The sequence below is a fragment of the Dendrobium catenatum genome, unplaced genomic scaffold (genome assembly GCF_001605985.2).
Source record: "Dendrobium catenatum unplaced genomic scaffold, ASM160598v2 fragScaff_scaffold_1557, whole genome shotgun sequence".
Classification (NCBI taxonomy): domain Eukaryota; kingdom Viridiplantae; phylum Streptophyta; class Magnoliopsida; order Asparagales; family Orchidaceae; genus Dendrobium; species Dendrobium catenatum.
In genome coordinates this window covers 4,888,488-4,910,444 of record NW_021320019.1, presented here as the reverse complement: position 1 = coordinate 4,910,444, position 21,957 = coordinate 4,888,488, and the positions used below count along the sequence as shown (strand labels likewise).

Sequence of the window (21,957 nt, the reverse complement as noted above, 5' to 3'; positions counted from 1 at the left end):
GATTTACGGGTTTACTGTTACTATACGATTTTGTTGATATTGCATACGGTACATGTCACTGGACATTGATACTGATACTGATATGGATATCGTATTGATTCATGGATACAGATACCGATACCGATACCACTGATACATTGATTCATTGTACTGATCTTATAGCATGTGATACCCCGAACAAGATACATGTGATACACCGAGCATGTGATTATTGATTTATTAATTTTTATATGATTTTATTTCATTGATTGATTTCAATTGTATTTGATGATTTTATTGATTTGGTTTCATCTGTTCTTACGATGTATTGATTTGATTATTTTATGTGATTTTATACCGATTGATATTATTGACCGAAATTAATTGTTTTACTGATCTGATTGATTCGATTTCACTGTTATAGCATAATCGTTCATGTCGTCACTATGGATATTAATACATACGCTGCTGCTACTGATTGAGATACTGAACAAGTGATATGTGATTTACTGAACACGTTATATCGATTACTACATTGCATATGAATTGTTGAGTGAGTGATATTGAAGACTTTACTATATTGATAGACTGATGTGATAGATAAGACGACTACTGTAGAGATTTAACGCATGTACTGATTTATTGAGCTTTATGAGATTTCCTACTGTTCACTGATTCTCTTACTGATGATTTTGGATTCTATTGTTTATGTATTGATTTGATTTTCGTATCTGCATCGACTCATTGATCATGTGCAATGATTGATATTGACTTGATTTGATTTACACGCATATTACTTTCGTGTCGTGCTTTAATTTCAGTTGTAGGCTTTGGTGACCTGCTGGGCTATTTAAGCTCATTATATGTGGTTAATGATTTCAGGTGCAGAGCCTCCCGCGTGAAGCTTCTTTCAGTCACTAGTATAGTTTTTGTAACTTTTGGTTCAGGCTTTTGTTTTGTAGCCCGAGTGGCTATTGTATATGTTCTTTTGGACGCTCCTTTTGATTGTATATGAAATGCCGAAATGTGAAGTATAGTATTTTGATGTATTTTTTTGCTTTAATGCAATTATCATTTCTGGATGTCTGTATTGATCTGAACGAGAAAAAGAAGAATGTCAGATGAATCCTTTCACTATTGATGTCTGTGATGTTACACTTATCGTGGAGGTCCAAAATCCTCATGTATAACCTAGACATCCATTTAGTCAGCGTTAATACCTTGAACTTAATTAGTAGATGACCTAAAACCTTGTTTGAGGTTTGGTGGATTCTTGGCTTGCTAGAGGTCAACTAGATTTAAGTCCAAAGTATAACTCATTCAAAAATGGGAAAATAACTCTTCTTGCTTTCGTTGGTCTCAAACAACTACTCAAACTTCTCAAGTGTGGGGACATCACTGTTAGTGGGTTCCACAAAAGACTGAATCAAAAACACTTTTGAAGGTTAAGTTTCCACCTCATGAATAGCCTCACCATTGTCAGTGCTTGACGAACTCCTTACAATGTGAACACTCACCTTGCATGTCATTTAGTGAGAGTCATATCTTCATAACTTAGTAGAGGATGGCCTTTGCCTTGATCTTTTTGACCACCAATGCCTTACCATGATCGATTTCCTTGCCTTAGTTAGCTAAACCTCTAACTTCTTCCTCAACACTACTTCTACAACCTAGGTTAGTACATCACGAACGACTTTAGCCTGACCAAAATCACCTTCTTCTTCTTCTTCTTCTTCTCAATAGGCTAGTTGGACTTCTTCCCTTCAACTTCCACTTGCATGCATTTACGAAGAAGAGCTTTCTACAAATTCTTACTGTCATTAGAAGGGTTTTTGTCAACCATCTCTTAAACGAGCTATCAAAAACCACTTATAGCAAAGGAGGAGTGAATCCATGCCATTGACCCTTATTGTTATTTATATCCAAATATAGTCTAGGGGTACTCAAATCAATGCCATAATGTGAATTTTAAAGGAGGGAACTCCACTCAAGACAATTGTAAGAATAGGGCAATCTCATTCTCATTTACTTTCCCTTTTGTTATTTAGTGAAGATAGTACATGTTGTTCTTTTATTCACTTGTCATTTTTCACAAACTACTCTTTAAATGAGAAAGTAAACTAGAGAACTAAATGTATACCCGTTTTTTGCCTATATAGATAACTCGTATATATCCAAGACGATTTATGTCTGTGAGACTTGACCAGAGGGAGCATGCGGTCAAAGATGTGCTCTCCAAAAAAAAAAAAAAAGCATCCCCCAATACAGTAGTCACCAGTATCAATCTACGAGCAAGTAATCGCTCACCCAATGGAGCTCATGATGAACATGCTTGCCCCTGATGGTTTTAATGATGTTTAGAATATTCAGAGAGATATTAGAGCTTCTCACTTACTCTCCATAGTTGATAATTCTCACTTGATTATCTAAATTGCTAAGACCTGCTAGTATCAATGGATACATTTGGATCCAATAGTATTAAATAACTAAAAAAATCCCATAAATAATATACATATAATGAGGGAAAAGAAATTAAAGGCATTTTAAACAACCAGACTGAATATCCACAACAACAAATTACAATCAGAAAGAGTTGTTTCCTACTAAGCTAAGAGAATAGCATTAGCAGAAAGCTACTAAAAAAATTAAAGATTGCATGAAGAAGAAAGCTCAGTTATTTTGTAAACATAAAAAAGATGAGGGGATGAAATATTACTTATAAACTTTTAAGTGTTTTACACATCACATAAAATCAACTCGTAAAATATTCCTTTCAAAATTTGGCCTTCTTTGCATCCATATCAATCTATTATGAACAAACTTGATATGTGCCTGTAATTAGCTCATTCAAATTTTTATTTGACTCATGTTCATACTAAAATTGACTTAAATTATTTTCATTTTTTTTTAAAACTTGGTATATATAAAACATAATGCTGATATAACAAGTTAAACTCTACATATTATTTGTTTTAAAAAAGAAATATCATATTATCTACATGAATGTAACATTTAGTTCAAGGCTTTTAAATGACATGTCTTGAAGTATTGCTTATTGGATAAAACTCAGTTCAAGAATCAAAGATAACTCAAAATTCACCTCTAAATAAAAACAGCATTGCATTCTGATAGTTCTTGGATGAACAAGACATGTCATTTAAAAGCCTTGAACTAAATGTTACATTCATGTAGATAATATGATATTTCTTTTTTAAAACAAATAACCATACGATGAGATCAACCTGTTGCCCAAACATCTGAGGGAATGCTTTTAATCTACCATCTTTAAGAACAGAAATCTTACAGATTACACTTAAGACAAGCCCAAAGATTGCACATAATGCTAGTTTGGCTCGTCACTCTTAGGTTTCATTTGAGACAATTTTATTATTATTATTATTTTTAAAAGCAATATTTTAGTATTAAAATTTCTTTAAAAAAAAAATTATATTAAAAAACTGCTTTATTAAACTAAACCTTAATTTACAACAATATTTGAGGGCCTAACTGCCGCTCTTCTGCCAGTTCAGCCAGCCGTCGCATCACCTTATCAGCCATATTGGTGTACGCTTTAGCAGAGTCAGAGTTGGGTGTAGAGACAACTACGGGATTACCTTCATCTGAGCCACTCCTGATATCCATTTCTAGAGGCACCTGCCAGATTTGCGTCGGAATGAGAAGGAGAAAATATTATGATAGATTAATGGTTATTTTGTGACTTTTCTAAAAGTTAGTTTTAGAAATATTGTTTGAGAGAATGAAGTTTACTAACGGAGAAAAAACTTTTTAAAATAGTAAAAAAATAACGGTATTTAAAACGTGGTTAAGAAAAGCAATTTTATCAAATAAATAATTTTGTTTATCGTTGCCAAACGGAAAAAGCAGAAAAAACGGACAAACAAATGAGCCCCAAGCGCTGAAGCTAGTAGGATCTGATCCCAAGGAGTTATTAATGGTAATTGCATAGTGTCACTAGTGAGCCCTATTCCCAATGGGACCATCCCAATGTCATGCAATAAAGGAGAATGTTTAAACTTCAAGGTCATGGATTCGAACCATACAATTTTGTGTCTTTCCAGAGAAAAACAATGGGAATTATCCCAGATATTTATAATGGCATGAATGGCTGGTTGGGCACTTGGTATTGCGCTGTGAAATTATCATGGTAATTGAGAGGAAAAATTATTATGTACGGTCACTGGATGATGTCTCGAGGCGAATCAGAGAACACCACATCACTTTTATGTTGTGTACTAGTGTTGTGTACAGTTGTATACCGGATGACGTGGCGCGCTCTGATTCATCTCCAGACTGTTCAGTTACTGCACATAATAATTTCTAGATTGAGAGGGTGCAGAACCTTGTAATGCATTTGAGTGAAAATTGTGTATTTTATTTTCGTATCATGTACAGTAGAACAACAAAAGGAGGAAATGTATCGGCGAGCTATGTTATAAGAAGTATTTGATCAATCAATTATTCTCTAACAAATCTGAGAATTTCATATTTGGAGAAATCTAATAAAAGAAAGAACAAGCGTGAAATAAATAGAATTAATGCCAATTTTACACATTCCAGATTTGCTATTCCAGATTTCAAATTTCCAACCCTCCCTCGCAAGCTGGTTAATAGATGTTTCAATTTCCGACTCGTAATTTCTTAAAATCCTGACATAGGTAACTCATTGGTTATGACATCAACTAGTTGATGGTTACTTGATAGTAATCATAGTATGCAAAGAGTGTTGACCAAGTCACCATCTAAATTTTCTTTTACAAATGTCAATCAACTTCAATATGTTTGGTTCGGTCAATATCAGACTAGACTGTGGAAAAATAGAAGGCAAATTTATCATCAAAATAAAATTCATAGGCCCTTCACTATTAATTTTAAGATCACCAAGGATTATTTTTAGCCATAGAAATTCACAGATTCTATGAGTCATGATTCTAAACTGAATTTGAATACTTGAACTTGCAGGCATAGCTTGATTCTTACTTCTCCGTGTAGCAATTTACCTCTAAGAATAATAATTGGATGAGAACATTCTATCTAAAGCAGAGTTGTCATAGCCTCCCTTTGTCTTAAGCCCCCAAGCCAAACTTTTTATTTCTTTTAAAATGAACCCTCTTCACGGAGTGGCCTTGAGATAGTGTGAATGGACAACTTATTAAGTGCTTTAGATTCTACATTTTTTTTTTAAAGTGCTTTAGATTCTACATGAATTGACTCAGCACACTAACAACATAAGTTATATCTAGTCTACTGTGGGATAAATAAATCAATTAACAAACTACTTGCTAATATCTATTGACTTGCCGTATTTTTTTCTTCACATAATGCAAGATTTAGTTGAATAGGTGTACCAATTACCCAATAGCCAAGTGTGCATCTCTCTCAAAAGATCCAACATCTATTTTATCAAGAAATAAAGATACCTATCATAGCATATGTTAATTCGATACACAAGAAATACTTCATATTCCAAGTTCTTTGATTAAAAAATAACTCATTGGAAAATGCATTTTCTTATTATAATAAAATTGTCCACATATATCAATAAGGTCGAAGAGAGTATGATTCCCTTGACAACATTTGCATCTCATTGCTAGCAAAGCTTTTGTGAAACTTATAAACCATGCTCTAGGATATTACGTTAAACTATGGTATTCTTTCTTTAACCTATATACTTCCCGCTTCAATTATCATGAAATCCAAGTAGGGATTCCATGAATACCTCTCTTGCCCAGTCACCATGCAAGAAGGTATTGTTTACATCAAATTGTATAAGCTCCAATGAAAAATAGAAGATAAATAAAATATGACCCGTGTGTAACTAGCTCCAAAATAATCTATTCCATAGATTTAAGCATACCATTTTGTAACTTATAATTCCACAACTTCTCATGCCTCTTAAGCGTAAGGAATATGCAGTTCCAACTAATTTCTAGAAGCATGGTATTACAAAAACAAGCAATAATCATAGAATCTTTTTCATTCCAAGCATTGAACTTTGGATCTTCAATATTAGATAATTTTCAATCACATGACTTAGCTTCTCAATTCCTTTTAAAAAACGTTCAAAATTTATGAAAGTAGTAGGGAGTTACTTAGTTTGCTAAATGTGAGGCGTTGATATTATGAAGTGCCCTAATCGATGGATTCCAAAATGGCCCAATAATGGTTTCAGATTGAAAACCGAAGACTACAGACATCTTTTCAACAAGGAGAGGGAAGGAATTAAAACTGAAATGAGAACAAACAGCAGCAATACGAGCTGATAAGGCTCTATAGGATTCATAAATTATGGTTGTAGCATTTCGCAATGAGGGCTATAAAAAATAAGTGATGTAAGCTGATAATTTAAGGAGGAACATAGTAGAAAGTAGAAAAGCTCTATAGGATTAAGAGGAAAGAAGGTAAATCTATACCATCCGAAAAAGATAATTCCTAGATTTTCTTTTTCAGGAATAATAAAATTGCATGTTTAAGGAGGCGAGCTAGGTTAAGGTCTTTATCCTTCAATCAATCCCTACAAATTTGAGAATAACAAATTTGGAGAAACCTGAAGAATGAAAGAATAAATACAGAATAAAAATAAACAATACCAATTTTAAAATTTTGGATTTAGTTATTCCAGGAGAGGGAAAATTTTATATGTACATTTCAGATTTCCATATGAAGAAGTCATATTTTCAACATTAAATGATAGAATATAAATAGTAGACAAGTATGCAATGACGGTCATCAAAAAAAGGTTGCAAAAAATCTAATAATGATAATTATATGAAAGGGCAACCTCAACTTCAAAAAGTTGCACATGCTGCTATTGTGTTTTTACGGCCGTCTACACCTCACCCCTATGGCCTTTACACTAATGACCTTTACACTGGTAAAACCTATCAAGATAATGTAGGCATCTTTTTTCGAGTATGACATTCAAACCAGATATTTCAAATTGTAACTAGAAGTATTGTTCATATTGATATTGAATCAATTCTTCATGATAACTCGTTTAATTTAAAGTGGAAGCAGTGATTGGTATGCAAAATAGAATGCTCAGAAGCCAAAATAATTCCATAAACATGATTAAAAAGAACCTTAGTGTTAGACTGGTCCAGCCGGTCCACATGGGACCGGCTCTAGCGGAACAAAGGCGGAACCTCTCCGCCTCCGGTACGAGCCACACAAGCCGCCCCTTCCAAAAGAGCAGATTAGGAAGGTTTCAGGAGAAGTTTAAGAGGGAAATTTGAATGGACTGTTTAGAGATTTCCTTTTGGATTGTATGCATTAAATAGTTTATTTTCCTAGGATTAGGGCATCTTGAATTTGGCTGAAATTTGAGATCCCTTAGATTTTTGGGCTCTAGCGGCATCTAGAGATTTGGGAGAGATAGATCCTCCTCTCAAATAGAGGATCAATTGTATTTTGTTATTTTCCTTCCGTTAGTTTGATTATTCCAATAAAAACTACTGTTTTTCCTATTTTTCATTTGGATTGGTTGATCATTCTCGTTGTTTTTGTTAAGATCATTAGGTTTTACTTGAGATTTTCCAGAGTTTCCTAATAAATTGGCATCAGAGCAGATTTTGGGACTGTTTGAGAGATTTTTTTGAGAAAATGAGCAATTGATTGTTAGAAGGGGCTGTTTTGCTGTTTTTTGGAATCGTGATTCAGATTTTTAGCCCAACGGAAATCCGAGCATTGATGGCAGTCAAGAAAGTGAATGTGTTGGAGGAACACCTCGAAGGGGAGATTGGACAAATGAAATCTGAAATTTCATATCTACAAAATTAAGTTTCAGATTTAAATAAAGAAATTTCAAACATCCATGATAAGAACAATTTAAAGAAAGTGCTCGAGAGCTAAAGGCCCAAAACAAAAAAAAAATGTCATCGAAGGTGAGGGAAGTCACCAACAGCCAGGGAAATGGAGAAAACCCTAAGCCAATCAAATGAAGGGAGGATCAGGAGGTGGAGACTTCAGAAGGAACATAAAAAAGGCCTCCCCTAGGGCTTATTCCAAGGGAGGAGTATGGTAGAGAGTATGTGGAGAGGCGTGAGGGGGTTGGGCATGAGAGGAGAGACGTAGAATTTGAAAGAACATGGGATGAAATTGAAAGGCAAAGACTTGATTATGATCAAAGAGGTGTCAAATTTGACAGGAGGGGTTGAATACGATTGAACGGGGGCTGAATTTGAAGGGAAAATGTGGGCTTGTGATGACAGGTTTGGGTGCGAGCGAAGGAAGGATGATTGGCACAATTGGGGGGACCACCCCCTTGGAAAATGAGAAATTTTACAGGAAGCAGGGTTGACGGAGGAGATCTGAGAGTGATGAAACTGAAGATGCTTATTTTTTAAGAGAGAGAGGATGCACATGGGTGAATCTACATGGTGGAAATGTACTTTACTATCAAAGGTTGACGGATGATGAGAGACTGATGGCAGCGAGCCTATGTTTAGAAAGAAAGGCTTTGGCTTGATACCAATAGAGGGGCATACGGTGACCCATACAGAGTTTGAGGGAGTTCAAGGATTGCTTGTTAGACGATCCGAACCGGCCGGGGAGGAAACTTGTATGATCATTTCTTCTCCTTACACAAGCTGATTCAATGATAGAATACTAGGAGAGGTTCAAGTACCTTACTAGTCGATTGGACCGCCTTTCTAAGACCGTGCAAGAGGGGAACTGTAAGACCCAAAAATTCAAGTATGAAAAAAAAAAAAGAAATGAAAATTTATTTCATTATTAAAAAAATGTGTATTTAAAGTTAATATTAACTTTTATGTCAAAATTTTATAAACTGTTAAGTTATTGTTTAATAAATAGGATAAGTATTAATATTTATCTTAACTAACAGATTTAACCGGTAATGGATAAGTATGTAACGCCTGAATTGATGCTTTCAAAAGGTGTGTTGTTGGTAGTTAAGTGGTGGGCCTCACATTCCCTCATCACTCCCGTATGCAACCAAACAAAAGAGGGTTTTGGCTGTGTGAGTGACAAAAGGATAGAATTAACAGTTTTAATGCAAACAGAAGTACAGTCACTAAGTGGAAATCGGTACAGGGCTGTGGGTAGTAGAGTTTCGGAATAGTGCAGGTAATAAAGGAATCAGCGCAGTGCTTTGTTGATTTCCTTGTTCGGCACAATACGGAGAAACATGTCGCAGAATTTGCAAGAGGGTTTGGCGGCATAGTGAGAATTCGGCTGTAGGAAGAACAAATTGTTGTATAGGATAAAGTGACAGCAATTGAATAGCAGGCATATGAAGTCAGTGAAAGGCACAGTGCATTGAGAAGGAATTCGGCACTGAAGGGAATGACAATTCCAGCAAGGAAGAGTTCGGCTGAAGGTAATTTTGGGTAACTGTAGCGAAGATTTGAATTTAATTAAATGGTTTCATGTAATGAATTGTAGTTTGATATGTATGTAAACTAATTTTGAAAATAGAAAATTTTGGAAGAATTTGGAGGAGTAAGAATCAATAGGAAGTTCAGAGAAATAGTAGAAGATAAGAATATTGGAAGATAAAGATAGGTAAGAATTGTGATAATTATCATTATCTTTTATATCATATAAATTCTTTAAAGTTCTGAAGAAGTGTATATCAATCGTAATGTTAGGATTCATCAAATACATGTTAAGATAGTTGCTATTTGCATGCTTTACATTTTTGCAACTTGTATAGTTTTGATGATTCCAAACATTATTGTTCATTTTAAATTACCAATTCACCCCCCACTCTTGGTAGCCTTGGGACATTAACTTAGGTCTAACAACATATTTACTAGACTCAACAATACATACATGCAAAGAGAAAGTTTCAAGGTGACTTACAATCGTAGAAGGATTAAAAGTAGATAATTGGAGGCACCTCGGCAAGAATGTAAGTAATGTAAATTAAAGTTTAAAGGAAAATTTTATAAATTTGATACTTGTATACTGGTAATTGAAGGAAATGAAAATATGTATAACAAGTTAATTCTCTTGCTAAAGAATATTCATAGCTAAGTTTCCAAATACGAATAACCACTTATATAAATTCATTATGTGAGTTCAAATCAAAGTTTATTATAATCATTTATATATTTTTCTTATTGATAATGTTTTGAAAAGAGGTTATTTTCCTTGCTTATTATATGCATATGCATGATATATAAATTATAATATAAATGATTAAGAAAGCATGCAATAAAACAAGTATGACCTATGATTATGGAATGTGTATTGTGTTTTCAAACAAAAAGCAGTAGGAGTTTGAATAGAATTGAAATCTAACATGTAAACATTGTTTACCCTTTTTCCATTTAAAACTTCTTTCCCATTTAGGCTTAATATGCAGCTAGTAGGTAAAAATTTCACATTATAACCCTTATCACATAGCTGACTTATACTTAACAAATTATGCTTTAAGCCTTTAACCAATAGCACATTGTCTATAAAAAAGTTTTTGAAATTACCAATCATACCTGATCCAACCACTTTCTTTATGGTATTATCTCCAAGTGTAACCTTGCCACCATTCCTGGCTTCTAGCGATATGAATTGTATAGTTATCGTGTTCTTATGCCGTGCCCGATTATAAAATATGTAATCCGTTCGAGGATACAAAAAATTCTCCAACAGTTATAAATTATATATCATACATATTAAAATGTTATTTAAAGTGACATAACTTACTGAGCCTCATAGCTCACCAATACTTTTCTTACTGACTGTTATTACAGGAAAGGGAAAAGAGAATATTGTTGCATATTAATTTATGCAAGTTATTTCTTCTTTTTATGTTAAAGTTATCTTTGTTAGTGAATCTTCTGGTAAGATATGAAAATATTTCAAAAATGGATTTTATTTGATTTTCCTTAATGGCTCCATAAATATGTTTATTAAAGTTTTAATTTGGAAGTTGCTTCCGTTGATATATAAATTGAATTATGGTTGGATGATTTATAAAGATTATCAAAGGTTCAAAAGTATCTTATGATCAACTAATGAAAGGTCTATGTTAGTAATACTCCTTGTACCATTAAGGGATACTTTGGGGTATTGCAGGAACTTCATGAAAGGACTAAAACCAATATTCGGGCGGCATTCAGAGTGATGAGGCCTCGTGACTTAAGAGAGGCTATGGAGCTAGCTCAATTTATAGAGAATTAGAGGCACCTGGAGAGAGAAATGGGAGGCAGCAGCTCAGTAGGCTCGTACAAGATGACCACAATCTTACTGGCATTCAAGGAGCCAACACTGGATACTCTTTGGGGGACTTCAAAGGAAGAGATTGAAGGAGGAAGACTTAGGGATAACATAAAGAAGTTCACAGAAATGGAATTACAGGAGAAGAGGGCGAAGGGGTTCTATTTTAGATGCGAAAAGAAGTGTACTCCGGGGCACAGGTGTTAGGACCGAACTCTTTAGGCGTTTGTGATGACGAGGGAATGGGGAAGCTGTTGTCTTTCCACCTTATAGACAAGGTGGATCTTTGAGAGGGGAGTATTTTTAAACCGGTCCAGCCGGTCCACACGGGAACGGCTCTTGTGGAATAGAGGCGGAACCTCTCTGCCTCCTGTACAAGCTGCACAAGCCGCCCCTTCCAAAAGATCAAATTAGGAAGGTTTTAGGAGAAGCTTAGGAGGGAAATTTGAATGTAGGGATTTTCTTCTGGATTGTATGCATTAAATAGTTTGTTTTCCTATAGTTAAGGAATCTTGAATTTGGATGAAATTTGAGATCCCTTAGGTTTTTGGGCTTTAGCGGCATCTAGAGATTTGGGAGAGAGAAATCCTTCTCTCGAATAGAGGATCAATTGTATTTTGTTATTTTCCTTCCGTTAGTTTGATTATTCCAAGAAAAACTACTATTTTTCTAGTTTTTCCTTTGGATTGGTTGATCGTTCTTGTTGTTTTTGTCAAGATCGTTAGGTTTTACATGAGATCTTCAAGTGTTTCCTAACACTTAGGCAATATTGTTTGTGCCAAGAGATATGATATTACAAAAAAAAAAAAACTAGTCACCACATTATGAAACTATACAATGTGGAAAAGATGATTCTTCGGTTTTTCATTTTCAATGCAGCAATAACATTACACGTTTTTACAATATAAATACAGGTTTCTACAATAAAAAGGGTTTAATCCTAAAATCAATCCTTCAATTAAAGATTCGGAGGAATCTAAAGAAAGAATACATAATATAAAAAAGGAATAAATGCAAATTTTCTACAATTTAGATTTAGCAATTCCATAGGAGGAAAAAATCTACATGTACATTTCAAAACCAAGATTTCATATTTTCAACATAAAATGATAGAATAGAAATAGCAAACAAGCCAAAAATAAGGGTAAATACACGAAGTTTATAAATGATAATATTAAAAGGTCCTCAACTCCAAAATGTTACATATACCGCAACTTTTTTTTTTTTCATTTTGGGTCTATTGAATGGGGGCCACGGCATGTAATGCTTTATGGCGCTGAATGTGGGTCATTAAAATAAAAGCATAAAATTAAGTGAAGTGTTGCAAAGATGAGAATGCTCAGGTGGATTCGTGACTTTACTCTTAGAAACAGAAAGTGAAACGAGTATATACTTCGTTGAAATAAGAATTGAGAGCACCATGTGGTTTCCCATGGTTAAATGTAGATTGATAATATTTGTGATGCCAGAAATTACAAGCTTACTATGATATCATTATATAGTTCGATAGTAATAAAAATAGAGAAAATAAAACTCAAGAGCAAGAAGAAATGATGTAATTCATTTCAATCTACCATTACAATGAAACTGTGCTCAATATTAATAAAAAGATAAGTAAAGAATCACCCTCATAAGGACACATGTTGTTGTATAGCAGTATCTAGGATTTGATGGGAAGTTCTGATCTAAAGATTGAGATGGACTAGAGGGGAAATTGATTGCTAACCAACAGAATTCTACATTGAACATGATTATATGAGACAGAATTCAAGGGCTCCTAAAGGGAATAAAATGGGACATTGTAACTTGTACGTGGCAGCAACAACTGCAGTGGAAATTTTTGAAATGTAGTCAACTGACATTAATAAAATAATAATATCAGCCAAATCATATTTACTAATGGAGGGAACTATATTCGTTGTTCAAAGACAGTTATAGTGTTAAAATGAAGTAATGCGAGGAGACAGAAGAAAGAATAACTGAAACCATGTTCCTCCGTTCCCATACCATATACACGATGTAATGAAAACAAATGCTCTTGCAAAAGCATATAAAACAACGACAAAAACAAAGTTTTTTTTTTTTAACGCTCACTCACTTCAGTCGAGACCCCATTCATTTTCAAGCTCTCGACAATCTTCTGCAATTCTCTGTTGCCTAAGCCGAGTTCTACCCAGACGCTTGTTCCAACCAACCTCTGGCTGACTACGTCAGTGTCCTTCTGCAGCCAAACAAAAAGCCCTCCGACTCCGAACCGGCGTCTGAACTTAGCGAAAGCCTTCTCCAATTCAATCACGTACGATCAACCTCCTCCCAGTTCTTGCGCATGATTGAACCCGCCAAGTACGCGATTGCCCAGCCCACTCGTAAACCTTCAACCTTTCGGGCCCGGCACTTCCCGAACCCAATCTCTGGTTCTTCATGAACCCAAAGCCGCATAATCTAGATAATCCCGTCTAGTACCGCAGATCCCGCCTGCTACGGAAGCTCCAACCCATCCCACTCATGAACAGTACCTGTGACACCCTTCGCCTACATGACCCGCCCGCTTGCGTGAATTGTGTGAGCCAGCCCTGTCCGATCACATGCTAAAGCCCCTTCCTTCCATCTGTTTGAAATATTAAGAAAGAAGAGTGTTTTACTCTATTTCATTACTAATATTACTAATAATAATTATTTTAATTAATAATATTATTAATAATTAATAATAATAGTTATTAGTATTATTATTAATAAAAGAGGAAGAAGATGTGATCGTCAATCAGAGGAATCACGGGGTTGATTCGATCCCCCAAAGCCCTCGGTCGTCGAACTAATCCGGTCGAGTGAATTGAAGGCTCGAAGACCAATCCCGGGGTCGATTCTTAAAGCTGGAAAGAGTAAAGCTAACTACTGCTGCAAAAGCAAGTATTGAAAGAAAAATATGATATTGTAGCAGAACGCCAGTGTTGGGCTAGTAAACACTTGAAAACTACAGTCTAGTATCAATCTAGCAAACAACTACAAACTAGAGCATCTACAAGTATAGTCCAACCTACCCTAAACAAACACACATGCAACTTCCAAAAGGAAGCCATAAGACATATCCAAATACAATAACATATAGCTTAGCCTATAGGAGTTAGTTGTAAGACCTACCAACCGACAGCTTCCAATAGAAGCCATAAGTCCGATATCTATGGGAAATATCTAGATAGCAACCTAACCCTAGACCCTTCTACGGGCCACTTTTAATAAAAGTTGTAAGTCCTATCACAATTAGGGTGTTGGGGAAAACTTTCCCAGAACAAACTAAATGCTACGGGCCACCTTTAATAGAGGTCGTAAGACTCGTCACTTGGGCTACTTCCAAAGTGAAGTAGTAAGACCCACTTTTAAGCCATACTTGGGAAAACTCCAATAGAGGTCAAAAGACTGGCTATTCAAGCTACTTCCAAATGAAGTCGTAAAACTCACTACACGGGCTACTTCCAAGCGAGGTCATAAAACCCAACCCAAACCCAAACTAAAGGCAACTTCTAAACGGGGTTGTAAAACCTAACCTAAATATAAACTATGGGCAACTCTTAAGTAGAGCCACAAGTCCCAACCCAAACTATAATAAGATTAAAATCCACATTTATCCACTTCAGTTTACTCGAGATTCCTAAGAGGAGGAAACTCATAACTGCTCATCAGATTCCCTAAACACCACAATCAATGGTTGAGTGTTGGTAGACTGAAGCTCACAATATACCTGGAACGACGGAACCATGGGATCTTGATCGAGTATGCCTTCATCCCCCATAACTAAGACTGAAATACATACCCATTTCTACACTTTTTGCATAATTAAATATCCTTTCATCCTTAATCAAGAGTGCACTTCTACGCGTTAGAAAGGGTAATTAACTATGAGGGATTGCGCTCATAGGAAGTGGAACCTTAGAATTAAATAAACTATGATGTCGCTCATTGGGGGAAATATGGTTAAACAAAAAATTGAATCTACCTCGAGAAAAATGGGACCTTAGGCTTGGAAAAGCGGGATTAGTGTCGTAGCGCGACATTTTAACCCTTTCCTGAAGGTGAACATACATGAAAAGGTTGGAGTTGATCTAGTGGCAGATAAGATTAGAGAGAGTCATCTTAAATGGTTTGGTCACCTAAAATATCGGCCTTCCAATGACCCAGTTAGGAGAGTATATGATGTAGGACTACATGCGAAGTAGGAAGCTTGCACAAAATAGTTAAAGAACCATTTCAGATTTTCGTTATTAGCGATTAAAACAACAAAGTAAAACTAATAAATGGTCACTTCTATTTAGGCAAAGCTACGCGAGAGACTAAACAAAGTCAAAATATTTAAGAAAATTAAAGCAATGCGTACGAAGTAGCTTTCATTACAACCTTGATCTAACAAGATGTCTAAAAGCAAAAAAGTAACAATCCTACGTTACTAGTGGATGGCGATAAGTAGACACAATCCCTTGCTTTGAACAATCTCCCTACGAGATAAGTAGAATGCGGAAGTACACGAGTCAAGGAAGAAGATCACCTTCTCAGAGAAATGTCTTGACACACCACGTACCTTCCGTTAGTTTCTCCTACCTAGCCTTGGTCAAAATGAATAGCAAGTAGTCGGCGGACTCCTCTTTGAATCATGCGAATTGATGTCGTCTTGAAATTGGGAAGAGGTTGGATGACGAGAAGAGACTTCTCTGATGGTGTTGCAGTAAAGAAAAATCCCGTGGAAACGGCTGGACAGCAGTTTGTTCATGCAAACAACAACTATTTGAGCTTCCTGTGCTGGGAACGTGTGAGTAGGGGCGGGGAAATCCTTGGCTGCAGCACTAGCAAGTGGACGGCTCCATGTGGGAGGAGTTGTGGGCAGGTTTTGGTGGAGAAAAACCAATGTACGGGGCTTGGGATAATTCGGCCAGCAGGGAATTATGGTGAGATTAATTCCCAATGTAAAGGAGGTGTTTTTGGAAAGATCTAAGAGGTGATCACCATCATGACGATTTCGGCCAGATTTAGATGAGGGGTATTGAATACTTTCTAAGTGGGGAGATGAGATTTGGAAATAAATCTCTAGGATTTATTTGAGGGTGGGGCCGGCGGCATACCTGAGCTAGGAGGGGGAATTAATGGGTCCATTAATGCTTACTTAATTACTAAATCAAGATTGGAAAGAAATATTTGATCCTCTCTTGATTTAAAATTCAAATAAGGATTAATTCAAAATGTTACCTAAAATAAGACATACAAATATGACAACTATTTGAAATTCAAATTGATTTGAATTAATTCAAATAACGGTTACCAAATTTATGAAGTCTAATTTAGGAAGGAATGAATATCATGTGGAGGCGATGGATGTTGGATGACCGGCGGCTATGGGGTGGTGGTGGAGCTTGGCCGTGGAATTGGAAGGAGGGGGGAATTGGGTGCGAGTGAGAGATTTGGGAAGGGGTTGGGCCGTGGGTTTTGATGAAGGAGGGCTCGGGTGAGGAGATAGTTGGCCGGTGGAGAAGGTGGGAGGGAAGTTCGATTGGGGGGGTGATGATTGCTTGGAGTTGGAGAAGGGTTTGGGCGTAAAGATGTCCGGTGGTGGTGGTGGAAGGAGGAAAGAAAAAGACAAAGATAAAGAAAGACCACGAACCCAGCCGTCTCCAAGGTTGGTGGGTAGTGCGCAAGATTCCCTCTCCTAGGGATCTCTCTCCATCAAACCCTCAAGCTCTCACAAGAGCTCATGCAAGAAGACAAATGCAGGAAAATTTTCTTAATCATTCATTAGCTTCAAAATAACAAGATCAAGGCTATAAATAGCCTCATACAATGACTTAAAGCAAAAAGGACTCAAATAACCTTAATGGGCTATAAGACTCAATCCCTCAAGTAAGGGTAAAAACGGTAAATGCTGAAATAAAAAGATTACATCAATAAGTAGACAATAGAAAAAAAAATCAAAAGTACATCGGGTAAATCATGGCCGTTGATTTACGGCGACATCAACAATAGACTTTCCAACTGATGTCCCCATCAGTATATGTATTATATTTAGCCTATGTTAAGAAATATATAGGTACACCTAAAAAGACTTAGTTATAAAGTGTTAGAAATGACAATTTTATTAGATTTAAATGAGAATTTGACTCTTAATAGGACACAACAGAGAAAAATGATTCATGTAGCCATTAGCCAACTCCACGTAGTGGGAAAAAGGCTTTATGTTGTTGTTGTATCACTTCCTACTCCTCACCCATACGATCTTTATCTTGCAAAAAACTATCAAAACAATGGAAGCATTTTTAGTCTTTCATGAAATTCAAATCAAATATTCCAAAGTGTACTGATAAATGCTACACATATTGGTATTGAATCTATCTTCATTAAGCGGATTTTAGTTTCAAGTGAAGGCGGTGATTGATATGCAGAATAGAATTCTCTGAAGACGAAAAAAGTCCATATTCATAAGACATGACAATATAACCTTAGATAAAATAGCTTGTGTAGATGAGAAGATATTAACAAAAAAACTATAAAAAAAAAGTCACGAAAATCCACCGGAAGATATCAATTTTATCTCTTAAGAAAACAAATGTAACAAGAATGCAATTAGTTTTCAACAGATATAAAACTTAGTATCACCCGACAAGAAAAACTTATTAGTCTGTTAATTTCGATCATGCATATCGACACAAACATAGGTAGAAAAAGGCAACCTACCTCGCCAAGAAATCTCAAATCCATTTCCACTGATGTGTGACGTGCTCCACCATGTCCAAAAATGTAGGAATTCTGACCACAGCTGGGGCATTTGAAGAAGCTCATATTCTCAATCAATCCCAGTACCTATTTGAATAAAGGAAGCATAATGTGATTAGCACCGACTGCATTAGATTATACAATAAACTTTCAAGCAGAGGAAAAGAAAAAGATAAAGCTGGCACATAATTTGTGCAGACAAAGTAAAGATGATTTACCATTAAAATATAATGTTTAATGCATTTCAGATTACGGAAAAAGTTAATCATGTTAAGCACCACAAGTAAAACCTGTTGTATATCAATGAATTCTAGTTGGTTGCCAAGAAATACAACTCAGGCATTAAATTTACAGTACAACATGAATGAAGCAATATATATCAACCTAAAAAACAAAGTTTAGATTAATTAAACATTTAGATAATTAGCCCATATGCTGACCCTCCCTCCCAAACAATTACTTTCGCACCGGTTACTACATCCCCGAGCCATGCAGCCATGTTGTCGAGAATTGTGTGAGACCATGTGATGTAGGACATATATGAAAATTTGATTTCGATAAGGATTTTGCACGCTTATTGAGTAAGAGCTAATTAATTGAAGTTTTATGATGATTCAACAATGAAATAAAACCAAGGAGCGGTAAACACAAGCTTAGGCCAAGTTACTCGCGAAAAGTTAAAACCACATAATAATCAATTACTCTTGACATTGCCAACGACATGGGTTTCAACAAGAAATCCCTACTCTAACAATAAGAGTAGTGCTATGAAAGGTCTCTCACACAACTCCTAATAAATACTAGGCTTTAGCGGGAAGAGTTAACACAATTTTCCATGATTCAATTATATAGCTACAATTGAGAGCGATTAAAAGATAAAAGACTAGGAGAAAATATCACCCAAATAAACACGACAAATCAAAGCTCCGGTGTGGTGTTTATGTGCTTGAGAGGTAGTAGACAGCAGTTCTCAATTCCTAGCCGCCTTAGGACAACAATTTGATGATCTCGGGATGGTGGACAGCAAATTAATCTCGGCTGGCATGTTTGGGAAGCAACCTGAACCTTCCGGGCACATCGGTGATCCTGAGTAGCGGGACAGCTTCCCGACACTGTACAGAAATTCTGGACAGCAATGCTACAGCAATTTTGGCTCTTGGGAAAAGCTGGACAGCAACTTCTAATGCTGATTAAAACCTTGAATGGCTGCTAGATGATGATGGGAACTTTTAGATACTAGTTCAGGAACTCCAATAGTGCAGGACAGTAAGATGAGTCTTCTGATTTGTGTAGACAGCAAGCCAAAAGTTCCAAAACTGGAGGGTAACGTCAGGGATGGCTTGGGAGGGGGCTGGCTGGATTTGGGATTGATGAGGCAGAGCTTGATTTGAGGAAGGATTTTAATTAGAAAAGAGAGATGGGGGGCCTGCCATGTATGGGGAATTAATTGGGGAATTTATGATTCCTTCCAAACTTGGGTTGCTAAAAAGGGGAAAGAGAATTAGAGAGAAATCTCTAATCAATTTCAAATTTGAGAGGATTTGGGAGTTACAAAATATAAATCAATTTCTTTAGGAAAGGATTTCAAATTCAATTTAATTGGAATTTGAAAGTTGAATTCTTTCCAAAGTTAAGATGATTTAAATTAGGAAAATATTTAATTCTTTCCCACATGAGAGGTTTTATTTTGAAAAGCATTAAAGATGTGGGAACTAGGAGGGGCCAGCTGCACTAAGGGTAATTGGGGAGATTTTGTTTATGACTTGCCTCTTTGGGAATTCCAAATCAAGGAGGGGAAATTCGTTCTAATCCGATTCAACTTTGATTTGGATTTTGATTGGATAAGTTTCCTAAAATAGAACTTTATTTCAGGAAACTATTCGAATTTCAAATCTTGATTGGTTGATTGGAACGAAAAATTTCCCAAAATGATTTGTATTGAAAAGGAAAGTAGTAGTGGAGAGATTTGAAATTTGGAGGCAAGAGGGAGATGGGATGGCCGACGGCTAGGTGGAAAGGGGAAGGACTGTTTGTCAGTGGTGGGGCTTGGAGTTGAAGTGGAAGCCGGCCATTTAGGGTTTGGAAAGCCCTACGCCGATAGCAAGGGGAAAGGGAGGATGAAAGAAAGGATAGCGAATAACAAGAAAGGCATGAACCCGAACTCTTCCAAGGTTGGTGGGTGATCCGCTGCCCTCCACCACAGGACTTTTCCAAAACTCTCTCCAAGAACTCTCAAGCTCTCTCAAAACACACAAGTACAGGAAGTTTCATAATATTCATTCATTACCCCTCAAAGAAGAAGAGGGAGACTTTAAATAGCCCATACAATGAGAAAATAACAAGTATTACAATACCCCTAGGGCTTACACATACCTAAGCCCTTAAGGGTAAAAAAGGGAAAAGCATAATAAACTTCATAAAATAAAAATAATACATCAATCATAAATATGAAAATCAAAAGTAACGCGATGTAATCGTGGCCGTAGATCGATGACCACGCCTCAAGTAGATTTTCCATGTCTTGATGTCCTCATCATTCTCCCGGGGTGGGAAAGAGCTCGACTCCGTCGAGTATGCGTCCCAGGTGCTTTCGTAGAACTCTAGTGTGTTTGGGTCGATCTGGTGAAGCTCCTCGCACTTTAACCAAATGTCCTATGACTCGGGCTTGCCTCTCCACCTAATCAAATACCTTTTTCGACCATCCTCTTTTGCAGAAATAATATCATCACTTAAAATCATGCCAACCTTCTCCACTATAGGTATTTTAGAAACATTTGGGAGTGGAGGTAATAATGAGTTCTCACAAGGTGAGGTCACACACCCTTATAGGCAACCAGATCTTCTATGTTAAAGGAGGAATTAATGTCGAATTCTGCAAGCAGATCCATCCCGTAAGCATTGTTGTTGATTCTCTTGATTATTTTGAATGGACCCGCACTTTTTGCATGTAACTTCTTAACAATTCCTGGTGGGAACCATTCCGGACGAATCAGCATCATCACTGAGTCACAAATCTCAAAAGTTTTAAATCTCTATTTAAAATCAACTACAAACTTATAATTAATGTTGCTCTGCTCAATTTTGTGTGCAATTTCCTTATGTAAATCATGCAAATGCAATGCACATGTAGATGCAGACTCAGAAAACATATACCTAAGATACATTTGTATGAGATCTATCGACGGCCTATGCTGCACCGACACAGACACGGTGACACGGACACGACACAACGCGGACACGAACATGTGGGCTCTGAAATTTCGGCCCCGGCCTCCCCGCCGCGCGATTTCTTTTTTTATCTGAGCGAGGGAGTTTTAACGAACTAAGTTCCGGGGTAAATTTTGGAAGGCAGATGAGTTTGTAGATAAGACACTACCCAGAGATTTCGCCCTCATTTTACGAGGACTTTATGATCTGAGTTCTAGTTTCCTATAGGCGCAAGCCCCTATAGTTAATTACCTCTCTCGATCACGAGAGAGAACTTTCCATTAAGGCTAGTCGTCAATCAGATACGTATAGAGATACATGTTATCTGGCATATAGTAGCAACAATGGGTTTGAGAGTTTGGAATTTGGAATAAAGTTTGGATTTGGGGAATTGAAGATTTGATATTTAAAAATAGAAATTTCACCATCTTGCACTTAAAGCGGATGGTGGGGAAATGGATGATGGGCCCGATCAAGATCCCATGGTTTCGTCGTCCCGGGCCATCGTGGTCCCTGGTCTACTTAGTCAGAGCAGGTAGTCGACCCAACTTGACAGAAGGATCCTTGTCGGCACCCATGGGTTGCTTCGTCCAAGGGAACCTTGTAGACCTGGGTTGGATGTTTGTCTAAGGGGACAAATTTGAATTCACCCTAGCTCGCAGAGGGCTTTGTGCCCTATCAATCATATCCTATTGATTCATATCTCAAGGATTTGATGCCAATAAGGAACGTAACGGCGCTGGCCATAACCGGTATTTCGTGGTGCCATTTGGCGGCAAAATCACTCAGTTCAGAGGGCTCCGGGTCATAACCGTTTATCCT

The 21,957-nt window shown here is 36.6% G+C and overlaps 1 protein-coding gene across 1 annotated transcript in view; it reads right to left on the bottom strand.

Moving 5' to 3' along the window:
• Window positions 1-3,082: 3,082 nt before the first annotated feature.
• The window catches only part of LOC110111184 (iron-sulfur protein NUBPL), a 96,350-nt gene continuing 77,475 nt past the window's right edge, over window positions 3,083-21,957 (bottom strand). The window contains exons 7-8 of the mRNA XM_020842944.2: window positions 17,890-18,015; window positions 3,083-3,633 (exon numbers count right to left, since the gene is read on the bottom strand). Of these exons, the coding sequence (XP_020698603.1) occupies window positions 3,463-3,633; window positions 17,890-18,015 (297 nt within the window). The 3' untranslated portion in view covers window positions 3,083-3,462. The remainder of the gene's footprint in view (window positions 3,634-17,889; window positions 18,016-21,957) is intronic.